The sequence below is a fragment of the Sapajus apella genome, unplaced genomic scaffold (assembly GCF_009761245.1).
Source record: "Sapajus apella isolate SASKATOON/1434 unplaced genomic scaffold, GSC_monkey_1.0 scaffold72, whole genome shotgun sequence".
Classification (NCBI taxonomy): Eukaryota; Metazoa; Chordata; class Mammalia; order Primates; family Cebidae; genus Sapajus; species Sapajus apella.
Window position 1 is genome coordinate 10,276,811 of NW_022437012.1, and position 14,050 is coordinate 10,290,860.

Genomic DNA, 14,050 nt, shown 5'->3' on the forward strand with positions numbered 1-14,050 from the left:
TCCACTTTGGATGCCTTTATACCTTTCTCTTGTCTGATTGCTTTAGCTAGGACTTCCAGTACTACGTTGAATAACAGTGGTGAAAATGGGCATCCTTGTCGAGTTCCAGATCTTAGAGGAAAAGATTTTTTTCCTATTCAGTATGCTACTAGTTGGGTCTGTCATACATGGTTTTTATTTTGTTGAGGTATGCTTCTTCTACCCCCCGTTTTTTTAGGGTTTTTATCATGAAGGGATGTTGAATTTTATCAAATAATTTTTCCGCATCAATTGAAATGATATGGTTTTTAGCCTTCATTCTGTTGATGTGATGTATCACATTGATTTGCAACCATCATTGCCTCCCAGGGATAAAACCCCTTTGGTCAGAGTCTCGTCCTTTTGCCCAGGCTGGAGTGCAGTGGTGAGATCTCAGCTCACTGCAACCTCTGCCTCCAGGGTTCAAGCAATTCTCCTGCCCCAGCCTCCTGAGTAACTAAGGCTATAGGCATGGATCACCTCACCCAGCTAATTTTTGTATTTTGAGAAGAGACAGGGTTTCATCATGTTGGTCAGGCTTGTCTTGAACTCCTGGCCTTAAGTGATCCACCCACCTCAGCATCCCAAATTGCTGAGATTACAGGCATGAGTCACCATGCCTGGCCAGAGGTTTTTAATTTTAATGAATTCTAACTTACCAGTTTTTTCTTTCATGGACTGTGCTTTTGGTGTTGTATCTAAAACCTCATTCCCAAACACAAGGTCAACTATATTTTCTCCTGTTATCTTCCAGAAGTTTTACAGTTTTGCATTTCACATTTAGGTCTGCAGCCCACTTTAAGTTAAATTTTGTGGAAGGTATAAGGTCTGTATATAGATTCTTTTTAAAAAAAAAAAAAAACATGCCTTTCCAGTTGTTCTAGCACCATTTGTTAAAAGGACTATTACTGCTCCATTGACTGCCTTTGCTCCTTTGTCAAAGGTCAGTTTATATTTATGGGTGGGTTCTCTATACTGTTACATTGATCTATGTGTCTATTCTTTCTCAAACACCACACTGTCTTGATTACTGTAGCTTGATGTCAGGTAATGTCAGTCCAATTTCTTTGGTATTGTGTTGGTTATTCTGGTTTTTTTTACCTTTACATACAAGTTTTAGAATCAATTTGTCCATATAGGCAAAATTACTTGCTGGAATTTTGATTGGAATTGCACTGAATTTGTAGATCAGCTTGGGAAGAACTGACAAGTAAATTGAGTCTTCCAATCTATGAACCCAGAATAGCTTTCTACTATTTAATCTTTTTTGATTTTTTTCCATCAAAGTTTTATTATAGCTTTCTGCATATAGATCCTCTACCTATTTTAGATCCATATATACATATGGATATGGATCTAAAATATATATATATATTTTAGATCCATATATATGGATCCATACATATATATATGGAAGGATCTAAAATACACATATATGGATCTAACATAGGTGCAGGATCATATGCAGAAAACTTTAATATAATTCTGATGTTTTATTACTATTTATAAACATTATTTATATATAGTATTACTATTTAAAATATTTTATTTATTTATTTAGATAGAGTCTTGCTCTATAGCCCAAGCTAGAGTGCAGTGGAGCAATCTCAGCTCACTGCAACCTCCAACTCCTGCGTCCAAGCAATTCTCATGTCCCAGCCTCCCAAGAAGCTGGGATTACAGGCATGCACTACCACACCCAGCTAATTTTATTTTTAGTAGAGACAACGTTTCACCATGTTGGCCAGGCTGGTCTTGATTCCTGTCCTCAAGCAATCCCCCACCTTGGCCTCCCAAAGTGCTGGGATTATAGGCCTGAGCCACTGGGCCCCCTCAGATCCATATCTAAGTACAGGTTGAGCATCCCTAATCTGAAAATCAGAAATACTCCAAAACCCAAAACTTCAAGCCCCAACATGACATTCAAAGGAAATGCTCATTGGCGCATTTCAGATTTAGGATTTTTGGATTAGAATGCTTAACTGCTAAGTTTATAATTCAAACATTTCAAAATCTAAAAAAATCTGAAATCCAGAACATATCTGGTCTCAAGCATTTCAGATAACGTAATACTTAACCTGTATTACTTTGGGAAGACAGTACTATTGTAAATGGCATTGTGTCTTTAATTTTAAATTTCTCTTTTTTTTTTTATTTTTTTATTTTTTTGAGACGGAGTTTCACTCATGCTACCCAGGCTGGAGTGCAATGGCGCGATCTCGGCTCACCGCAACCTCCGCCTCCTGGGTTCAGGCAATTCTTCTGCCTCAGCCTCCTGAGTAGCTGGGATTACACGCGCCACCATGCCCAGCTAATTTTTTGTATTTTTAGTAGAGACGGGGTTTCACCATGTTGACCAGGATGGTCTCGATCTCTTGACCTTGTGATCCACCCGCCTCGGCCTCCCAAAGTGCTGGGATTACAGGCTTGAGCCACCGCGCCCGGCCTTAATTTTAAATTTCAATTGTTCATAGCTGCTATACAGAAAAAAAAACTGACTTTTGTATTCAACCTTGTATTCTAAAATTCTACCCTTTTATTTTTTCTTTCCCAATATGTATACTTTTTTTTTTAGACGGAATATCGCTCTGTCACCAGGCTGGAGTGCAGTGGCACGATCTCGGCTCACTGCAACCTTCGCCTCCTAGGTTCAAGCAATTCTCCTGCCTCAGCCTCCCGAGTAGCTGGGACTAAAGGCGCGCACCATGACGTCCAGCTAATTTTTGTATTTTTTGTAGAGACGGGGGTTTCACCATATTGGCCAGGATGGTCTCGATCTCTTGACCTCGTGATCTGCCCGCCTCCTCCCAAAGTGTTGGGATTACAGGTGTGAACCACTGCACCTAGCCAAGGATGTGTACTTCTTAAATGTTGCTTTAAATCAACACTATCCTGAAAACTGCAAGCAACATAAAACGTAAACAAAGGAGGTGAGTAGGAAATGAGGTAATTTGGGCAACTGTTCACAAGAACTGCCTATTATAATCAATATTCTTGCGCAATACAGTATGCTGAGCGCAGGAGCCCCAAAACAATGACAAAAAAAAGCCTGGAGCTTTAATTAGGAATTCAAAGCGACATCACTTGCCTCTATGGTCTTTGGCAAATAGATATTATTTCATTTTTCATTTTTGAGACAGGGTCTTGCTCCATCACCCAGGCTGGGGTGCAGGGGTGCGATCTAGCTCACAGCAGCCTCCACCTCCTGGGCTCAAGCCATCCTCCAACTTCAGCCTCGGGAGTAGCTGCGACTACAAGCTACTACTATATTTTTTGGTAGAGATGGGGTTTCGCCATGTTGCCCTTGCGCTCGAACTACTAACCGCAAGTGATCCGCCCGCTGGACCTCCCCAAGCGCTGAGCTTACAGGCGTGAGCCACCGTGGCCGGCCTCGAAATAGCTACGATTTCAAACTTAGAAACCTTATTCACAACACAAACTCCGAATGAAGCTCTGTGGCATTTTCTTACAGGAAGAAATGCGGAAGTTAACAGGTATGTGGAATGTTACCGCATCAAATCCTAAAGATAAAATTTTAACTCAGTTCCTTCTCACTATTTGCTTCTTCCCAGCCTTGTCTCGCAGAAATCAGCGCGGTCTAAAAACACTAGATTCAACACCTCGTTTAGAAATTCAATTTCTCGTTGCTAGATGGATAGCGTTTGGCAAGAAATTTGAAAAAATAAAAATAAATCCACGGCCGGAGTGGTCTGGGATTCAAATAATATAACGCAGGGTGAAAAAAGCACTCAAGCGCGAACAGCCATGGAGCACTACTTCCTGTGCCCCCTTTCACCGCCAATCTCACGCCAGAGCCGCGCGCTGAGCGGAGGCTGTTGGTAGCTGAGGCCGGAGTCGCCCGCCACGAGACTGCGCAGACCCGCCCGAAAGAAAAATGGAGTTGGTGGCGTGAAACTGCGACAGAGAAGGGTATTTTTCTCTTTTCAAAGGGCCGCTAGACCTCCCATCAAAGGAAGCACCCGGCGGGCCTTCGGCGTCCACGCCCAGACTCCAGAGTGCAGCCCCCCGCGACCGCCTCTCTCCACACCAGGCGGAGTTCCTCCCCTCCCCGCCCCTTCGTCCCGTCAACCCTAGACCCGGCATGCACTGCGCCGACCTTTTTCTTCCGAGCCGACCCCCACCTTCGGCGCCTCCCAATGACAAGCGGCGCGGAGCATTGTGGTCCCGTGAGCGAAAGCGAGGCGGAGGGCAGAAAAAGAAAGCAAAAGAGTAGGGCGTACCAGTAGAGCAGACTCCGCGCCTGCGCATGGGCGGCGGCGGCCGTGAAAAAGGGCGGTGCGTGGTCTACGGCGAGCGGAGGGGGGCGGGGTCGCGCGCCTTGGCAGAGAGTCCGAGAGCCGGGAGGGGCGGGGGGGTGGATGAGGGAGCGGGCGGAGGAGGAAGTGTCATGGCGTCGGGCCGTGGAGCTTCTTCTCGCTGGTTCTTTACTCGGGAACAGCTGGAGAACACGCCGAGCCGCCGTTGCGGAGTGGAGGCGGATAAAGAGCTCTCGTACCGCCAACAGGCGGCCAACCTCATCCAAGAAATGGGACAGCGTCTCAATGTGTATCCTTTCCTATCCGCCGCCTCTCACGCCCTGTTTCTCTTGCCCGGTTCCCGGGCCTGGTGCTCCGCGAATATGGCGCCGCCGCCTCGGCCTTTGCTGCGCCTCGGCCCTGCGGTCAGGGAATGAAGGGTCCTGCTCGGGAAGTCGCGGGGGTCAGCAGAGAAGGGGTGGAAGAGAGAGGAGCCCAGGAATGTGGTCCAGGAGCCCGCGTTGTGTAATCTGTTTGGGGCAGCGCGTGGTGGTGACGGCGGGGGATGGGAGGGCGACTCAGGGGAAAGGAGAATTTTAGAAATTATTGCAGAAAAGGGGAGGCTCCTTCGATTTGTCCCTGTCTCCGAAGGGTTTGAGGTAGGAGGGTTAGAGATGCTGAAAGGTCTAAATGGTTTCCGCTGCCTTTCCCCGCTCTCCTCGCCGGCTTGATGGCGGCTCTCCTACCTTCGGGGCGCACTGGAGGTCTTTATGTTCTTTGCGTGGTTTTGTATGGGGGTGTGCGCGCGCGTTTCAACTGTCTCATTTTGAGTTTAGTCAGTCGTAGCCATTGGTAAATAGTTCCAGGGCCCTCGGCGCTGAGCGAAAAGCTCAGCAGTTGTTATTCCCATTTATTTGGCGTCGAGCCTATTCTCTCCCTGCCGCCCCACCCCCCGCGGGCATTATTTCCAGTTTGGAGTTTGGTTTTGAATGGGAGGTATTGGAAAAGAACCTGGGAATTTTTCATCAAAATTGTTTTGAGATGAGGTCTTGTTTTTGTCAGATATTTCCTAAATGTTGCGTTCCAGCTCTCAGCTTACAATAAACACCGCGATTGTTTATATGCACAGGTTTTATATGCATCATTCTTTCACCAAATTCAGCAGAACTGTAAGTACTATTTTGTTGTCTGTTTTTACTGTCACCAACTTTGAGAGTAAAGCGATACGCAGAAAAAAAAAATTGGTCATTGCTTGCGTTGTTGGATTCACTTTTCTGAATTAACGATAAAGATACGTATCGTGATAAATATTTTGCTTCAAATGCGGGTTTTTTGTGTTTTTTTACATTTATGATGAATTAAACTGCAACGTACTGATAAGCTCTGCCAAACCTTTTAGGCTTAAAAAAAAATTTCTTTGTTTAGAGAGTTACTGCATAGGTTTTCTTCATTTAAATTTTATACCTAACGTTTGAATAATTTCAGTAGTAATGTACAGTGTAATTTGGGCAAGCCTAGTCTTTCTGTGATACACCTTCATTATGTTGGACTTATTGTTTAAAATATTGTGAATTGGGATTAAATTAATTGTGACATTATTTTGAAAGAGCTATTTAGCAGAAATAATTCATTTATTCGTTTGCTAACCCAGTAATTTCTTAAGCTGTCAAACATTTCTGTTTATCACATTAACATCAGTTGTCTCCTAAAATTTTTGGTGATTCAAACGTCAACTCTTGCTTCAAATATACTACGTAGGGAATATGTTTATGTATTATTAGTAAAATTTACACTTGAATACTAAGTTACATAGCCTGTGAATCTTGACAAATACAGTAGTAGCATTTTGTTGAAATGTTTATTTTCATTTATGAAAGATACGAGTTTGGTGTATGTTGAGTAACATGCATACTGTGTTGTGTGTTAATAAAGAACATTGCACATTGTTTAGAAATGTTTAACCCTGCCCTAATACTATCTTTGTTACTTTTTATCACAGTTATTTTTAGAATGTTATTCTGAAAGATGTGTGTAGAAAAATGTACCAAAGAAGACTTGCTGCTGTTAGTGATTCAAGTCATTAGAACTTATTTGCTAAGAAAACAATCCTAGGAAAGATCCTCATTCTCTTCTGATCCTAAGTCTGATTTCGTTTATCAGTTTCGTGTATAGGTTAGTCTTGGACCATATGTATTTTAATATGCATATTGGTCTCTTGAAGACTTTTTGCTTCCATTTCTTTTCTAAATTTGCATGATTCTGGCTGTGTTGCTTCTAGTTTCCTAGTTATTTCTTGTGCGTGACACTTAAGTCAGTGATAGTGTTATGGAAGAGAAAGGAAGCCATTGGTAATAACATTAGATTAAGGGAATTCCATTTTTATGTAAATTGTCTCCAAAGGCAGCAGTGAACTAATAAATGTTAATATAAATGTGGATTTCCTTTCATAACCCTGGATAATACTGGTTGAAATTACAAGTCAAAATAGTTCCTACCATTCTTTATATGGCTACAGACATCCCGTTTGCAGAATCAGGCATACTTTTCTACCTCCGGTAAATGATCTAGCCCCAAGTCTTCACTTCTTTTTCTTTTTCTTTTTCTTTTTCTTTTTCTTTTTCTTTTTGAGAGGGAGTCTCACTCTGTCGCCCAGGCTGGTGTACAGTGGTGCTGTCTCAGCTCACTGCAACCTCCGCCTCCCAGGTTCAAGCTATTCTCCTGCCTCAGCTTCCCAAGTGGCTACAGGCATGTGCCACCATGCCCGGCTAATTTTTGGATTTTTAGTAGAGATGGGGTTTCACCATGCTGGCCAGGCTGGTCTTGAACTCCTTACCTCAGGTGATCCGCCTGCTTCAGCCTCCCAAAGTGCTGGGATTACAGGTGTGAGCCACTTCACCCAGCCATCTTAACTTCTTTTTTGTGAGCCCTTCTTATAATTTGCCTTTGTGGCCTGATTGGTATACTTTACAATAAATACCCTGCTTAAACTTTGGATTGTCGTTTGCATTCTAGCTTTCGCTGTTTTACTTGTTTTCCCTCAATAAAAAGGTCAGGGTATTATTTTTTATTACCTTTGTTAATGTCTTATTGTGTATGAAGGTAAACTTCAGCATTTTTATGTTGAGTCACTATTAATTGAAAACTGTTCGCCGGGCGCAGTGGCTCATGCCTGTAATCCCAGCACTTTGGGAGGCCGAGGCGGGTGGATCACGAGGTCAAGAGATCGAGACCATCCTGGTCAACATGGTGAAACCCCGTCTCTACTAAAAATACAAAAAATTAGCTGGGCATGGTGGTGCGTGCTTGTAATCCCAGCTACTCAGGAGGCTGAGGCAGGAGAATTGCCTCAACCCAGGAGGCGGAGGTTGCGGTGAGCCGAGATCGCGCCATTGCACTCCAGCCTGGGTAACAAAAGCGAAACTCCGTCTCAAAAAAAAAAAAAAAAGAAAAAGAAAACTGTTCATTTCTGTTTTGAGAAATAGTATTGTACCCTTCGTGTCTAACTTTTGTCTTTTTTTACCTTTGCTGTTATAATACCAAAAGTGATTTTTATATTTGTGTTGGTGCACTTGCATCAATTGCACAGCCTCACTTTTATCTTTTCTTCCCTCTGTTCTTTTAGGGTGAAGGGGGTGGTCTTGAATGTGAGTCACTTTGAAATTTGTATTCTCCCACATCATTGGGAAATTTTTTTCTATTATACTGAAATGTCATAGTAAACTTTAAAAAGTGTGAGTCTTCACCAGAGTGAACACCATTCAGCAAATTAAACCCTATGAAATAAGCTTAAATGTTAAGATGCTAGTGACAAACTGTATCTAGTCTTATAGTAAACATTAATAGCCTGCGTTAACTATAGGAAAATATTTTTAAATGTTCATGTGACTTAATTGTATTTTCCCACATTGACATTAAAAGTTTTAAAACACCCAAAAGTGATGTGCTTTGTATTAATATTTAAGAATAAAATCAGTATCTGCATGTATTGGTGACCCAGAAACTGTTTCTTATCATTGAGTTATTTTGTCAGTTACTCAGAGTTGAATAGCTGTCAGCAGTAAATGACTTTTATATGTAGCCTAATTAGGTAAATCTACCTTTGTTCACTACAGGTAATGAGGTTCATGTAATTGAAATTAATAATTAAAGAACGGCCTTGCTGGATCAAGCTCAAAATAAATTTAGTAAAGGGTAAAAGCGCTGGAGCCAAAAGTGCTGCCAAGGTGTATACTGAGGGACAGCACCCACTCCCAAAGTCAAACTTAGGTAGATATTGACCCAGCTTCTCTTAGAAACTCCTAATTTGGAGTCTTTTAGTCTTTTGTGGTGTGTTTTTTAATACCAGCCCCAAGTAGCCTAAGATTCGGTTCTAAAGAACACAGCCTTTTCTAAGTATTTTTGTTGGTCATGGTCTGTTCTTATACCACATCACCAATTTACTTGATCTTTTCTATCTTACCTTCACTTTCCTTAGTTCCATGGCCTCTTTCTTGAATTCTAGCAATCAGAACTCCATGTATATTATGCAAGATTTAAAGGTATTGTAGGGCCTGGCATGGTGGCTCATGCCTGTAATCCCAACACGTTGGGAGGCCGAGGTGGGCAGATCACTTGAGGTCAGGATTTCAAGACCAGTCTGGACAACATGGTGAAACCCTGTCTCTACTAAAAATACAAAATTAGCTGGGTGTGGTGGCACATGCCTGTAATGTCAGCTACTGGGGAGGCTGAGGCAGAAGAATTGGTTGAACGTGAGAGGTGAAGGTTGCAGTGAGCTGAGATCATGCCACTGCACTCCAGCCTGGTCAACAGAGTGAGACTCCATCTCAAAAAAAAATAATATTTTTGCTTTTCCTCCTGTTATACTCTGGTCATGTTTTACAGGAGTCAAATCATCGTGTCTCGTTGTGAAATCTAAGCAGATGTTTGTATTATAGCTCACTTCTCCTTTTGCTTTTTAGTTTAATAAAGCAGTAATTAATCCAAGAATAATCTTATGCCCAAGATCCATTAGTATTACTTGGAAATACTGCAGTGTTGTCCAGTAGAACTTTTTGCATAGTGAAAGTTTTGGGTATCTGTGCTTATATTCGAGACAATTAGCCTAGATAATTTTTAAATTCCTTTTAAACTATAAATTATCTTGTTGAAATTTTGTAAAGATCTCACTATGACAAGCACTTTATATTTGTCTTGTTTTCTCAGGTAAAGTATTCTCCTAAGGAAGCAGACACAGTTACCGAGTGACTTGTCCAAAATTAAAACTATTACATGGCTGGGATTTGAACCGAAGTCCATTGCTTAATCCCAAACCGTAGTTCTTACTTTTTCCTATTCGAGTATATTTCAGAATTAGAGCACAGTAGCTATTTATGCCAGTGATTTGTAAGGAGATTTATAAAGTAAACAATGAAAAAAAAACTTCAGATTTTGATTTGCCCACCTCATTGCACTAAATCTAATGAGATCCTCTTTATAAAAAGTTCCAGATTCCTCTTTTTCACTTAGCATTTATGCATTCTGTACCACTGTTTTTCATTAGGGTGCTTTATTTTTGCTTTCATGTGACTGTGCTCTGTCAGGTTTTAAGACTCAGCTGAAAGTTGCTACTCTTTCATAAAGCATTCCCCAGATAATTTGCTGTTCACCATTTCTGAATTTATATCTCTGATATTACCTTTGAATCTTATTCACATCCTGTTGTAATCTATTTGGGGGTTTATAGTACTGTTGTATAACTGTACATATATGAGGTGAGTTTTTCCTTTTTAATTATAAAATAAACATATAAAACCACCAAGCAAATGTAGAGCTTAGTGGATTATTATAAAGCAAACAAACAACCTTATAATCACCACCTTATAATCACCTTATATTGCACACCGAAGTCAAGAAATAGAACTTGAGTAACTACCCCAGAATACCTCCGTTGTCAACCCCCTTCCTCCAAAAATAACCAATTTTTTTTTTTTTTGAGACTGAGTCTCACTGTTGCTCAGCTGGAGTGCAGTGGTTTGCAATCTCAGTTCACTGCAGCGTCCACCTCTTGGGTTCAATTGATTCTCCTGCCTCAGCTTTGAGTAGCTGGGATTACAGATGTGTGCCATCAAGCCTGGCTGATTTTTGTATGTTTAGTAGAGATACGGTTTCACCACGTTGGTCAGGCTGGTCTTGAACTCCTAACCTCGTGATCTGCCTGCCTTGGCCCCCCAAAGTGCTGAGATTACAGGTGTGAGCCACTTTGCCTAGCTCCAGTATTCTTACTCTGACAGTAATTACTTTCTTTGTAGTTTTAGTACCCAGCTCTCCATTCCTAAACACCATAGTTTATTATTGCTCATTATTAAAAATTTGCTAGGTCTTTGAAGTCTCTCGGTAGGCATGTTTCCCCTCCGTCCCTTTATGTCACTAAGTTTTATCTGTTGAAGGACCCTAGTGTGGGTAACCCCCCATATAGGCATCTAGGAATGAGAGCTAAGCAGAATCCTGGCACAGCTAGGGCTTGAGGAATATCTCACTTTATAGTGTTACTACTCAGCTATTTCCTTTTATATAATCCTTTACATAATCATATATTAGTTTATAGAAATAGGGCTTGAAGAATCCCTTTATGTAATCCTCTATATATAATCATATAATAGTTGATAGTATGAGTGCCTAAAGAATATTTCCCTACATATATACCTATAATTATATCTTAGTTCATAATCGGAGGAATGCCTAGAGTGTACACAGTGCAGAGCATGATTTAAGGGAAAAATAGTTATACCAGGACAAGAATCCATGGCCCAGACGGCAGCGTTCAGTATCGTAAAGATACCCGCTGTATGGCAGGCTTGGGGCGAGAGCCACTCCTCCTGATAAAGGAGTTGTAGGACCTTACTCTAGTTCTTGTGGAAGGCTGCCCTCAGAATGGCAATCCACCTTGGTGACTGTGAACTTTATCAGCTGTTGATACTGTGCTGCTTGAAAAGCATCTTCTCATGGAACCCATTGGAAGCTGCCAGAAAGTGGTGGTAACCTTGACAGCTCTGTCATTGCTATGTGACTTAAAGCATCCTCCTATAAACCTTCTTAGAAGTAGTTTGCCCACAGATAGAAGTATTGCACACTGCACCCTCTTCACTGCGCATGGCCCACCTTCAAGCCTCGGTGGACCCCTTACTGCACACGGCCCTTGCCTTCAGGGAACGGGCCCCTTGCTGCGCACTGTCCACCTCCTGGCCTAGGTGACCTAATGGGAATGGACCCCATGTTTTATTGCTCACGACCCTGTCACTATCCTTAAAGATGATTTCACTCACTGCCCTGCCCCCTAACCTATACACAATAAATACTCATGCTTCTGGACATTTGGGGCCTCGCCTGACTCCACTTACAGGTGGCATGGCCCCCTGAGCCCAGCTGTGTTTTCTTTGTATTTCTGTGTCCTGTCTCTTTATTTCTCGGATCCTGTGCCTCAGCACAGCATAAGGCTCACCCCACGACCCTGTGGCGTAGGACCCCCTACACCCTAGGGTGTGTGACCTGTAGAGTTTGCAACTGTCTGAATTTTGCTGATTGTCGTCTTATGGTGCAGTTTACTGTGTTCCTTTGTTCATGCATTCCTGGAAAATTGATTTGATCCAGGTATTTAATCAGACTCCTGTTAGAGATCCCTTAGGCAAGACTACAGATGGTGTTAATGTTCTTTCATCAGAAGGCCTAATGTCAGGTTGTCTCTTCTCTTTGTAGTGTTAGTGGCTGCTGATGCTCAATGCCTGGGTCCTTTCATTCATTGGTGACACTCTAATTCTGTCATTTCTTTCTTAAAAATTGGTATGTTTGTGTTGAAATGCTTGATTCATCTCCTATATGGACACCCAGTGGTGTGTATCATACAGTATAATTACCTGATTCTTGCCCTTTTTGAGATATAATTCACATACCATACATTTCACCTATTGAAAGAATATGATTCCATGGGGGGTTTTTTTGTGTTTTTTTTAAGAAAATTCACAGAGGTGTGCATCAATTTTTAGAAGTTTTCACTATACCTAAAAGAAACAGCTAACCTCACAGTCATTTCTCCCTATTCTAAACATTTCATAAATGGAATCATACAGTATGTTGTCCTTTGTGACTGCCTTCTTTCACTTACCATGTTTTCAAGGTTCATCTGTGTTGTTGTATTTATCAGTACGTTATTTTTCTTGCAGAAGCACCCATTATTCGTGGGTACTTCATACCCTAAAATGGCTAGACTACATTTTATATATCTGTTCATCAGTTGGACATTTGGATTGTTAGCCACTTTGGCTGATATAAACATTGCTATTAAGAACATTCATACACAAGTTTTTGTGCAGACTTGTGTTTTTGGTATCTCTTGGGCTTATATCTAGGAATAGAATTGCTGGTTCATACAGTAACTTCAGATTCCAGTAATCTTGGATAGCTGCCCTTTTTTTGTTTTGTTTTGTTTTGTTTTTTTGTTTTTGAGACTGGGTCTCCCTCTGACAACCAGGCTGGAGTGCAGTGGCACAATCATGGCTCACTGCAGCCTCAACCTCTTGGGCTCAAGTGGTTCCCCCACCTCAGCCTCCCAAGTAGCTGGGATTACGGGCATGTGCCACTACAAAGTTAATTCTTAAAATTTTTTGTAGCGACAGCAGTCTCACTGTGTTGCCTAGGCCATTTTTAAACTCCTGGACTCAAACAGTCTTCGTGCCTCAGCCTCCCAACACTCAGCCTAAAGCAGTTCTTTCCAGTGTGATTTGTTGGTATAGGCACAGCTCTCCTAATTTTTTCTTTTTGTCTTTTTTCTTTTTCCTTTTGTGGAGAATGGGGTCTCACTATATTGCCCAGGCAGATCTCGAACTCTCTCTCTTTGTATGAGCTGAATACTCTTTGGTTACTCATTTTTGTGAGATACTAGCTTTCCTGGACTTTAAAAAGGTGATATAGCTTTAATAATTTCAGAGTAGCTTTAATAATTTCACAGAGTTCCTTTTTCTGTTATTTTTATATAATGTTAAGAAGTGTAGCAGCTTACTTTCCAGGAGTTTCTGGCTCTCTTCCCCTTCACATTTTTAGTTTCTCTTTTCCCTTGTCCCTATCTTGTTGATTGTGCTTTTCCTCCCAATGGTTTCTCCTGAAAATTGGAGTCTTGAAAGAGAACCTTGGGAGATCAATTTCAAAAGTTCATAGATGTTAGCTTCAGTCTTTTAATTCTTGCTCTAGGTCTCTTGCATCCATCTACTTACTGGACTAGTAAAACTCCCAGTTTTAGCTGCTGTTCTCACATTGGTCTGCCATGATTTCTAGTGAATGTCTGTTGGCTCTTCGAGGTTCTTGTTTTATCAAGTCCAGCACATGCCCCATTCCTTTGCATCTTGCTACACTATGCTGTGTATTGTTATATAGTAGTCTGTTTTGTCCTCATTCGTATGTATTAGGAATTCCCTAGGAATGGCTTGTCATGTGATTAGGTTGTAACTATCCATGGGGTTTTGGTTTTGCTATCTTGTTGCTCTGTTTTTCTGTGGGGATTTGGGTATCTCCTCTGCAGCCATCATCTCAGAACTCTTCAGGTAAGTCACTAAAAGTTTGTCTTCATTCAGGAGTTGATACACTAATTTCCAATGGAACCACAATAGGCTATCATTTAAATGTACCTACAAGTACTTCTAGGAAGGTGAAGCTGATGTTTTAAAGGAATAAATCACTTGGAAGTTTATGTTAAATAAGGAGGCTTTGGGAGAGTTCATTTATTGATAGGCATTAGAAGGTATTTA

At 41.5% G+C, this 14,050-nt stretch overlaps 1 protein-coding gene across 5 annotated transcripts in view; it reads left to right on the forward strand.

Moving 5' to 3' along the window:
• The first annotated feature begins 4,384 nt into the window (after positions 1-4,384).
• CCNT2 (cyclin T2) overlaps positions 4,385-14,050 on the forward strand; it is a 44,202-nt gene continuing 34,536 nt past the window's right edge. For 2 of the 5 annotated variants that reach the window (XM_032250684.1, XM_032250685.1), the window contains exons 1-2: positions 4,394-4,584; positions 5,362-5,443. Coding sequence is in view for 2 of the 5 variants with exons in the window: in XM_032250682.1 (XP_032106573.1) it covers positions 4,427-4,584; positions 5,362-5,443 (240 nt within the window). In the remaining 3 variants the exon portion in view is untranslated. Of the gene's footprint in view, positions 4,585-5,361; positions 5,444-14,050 lie in introns of all 5 variants that reach the window. The other 3 variants (XR_004260576.1, XM_032250682.1, XM_032250683.1) reach the window with 3 other exon arrangements.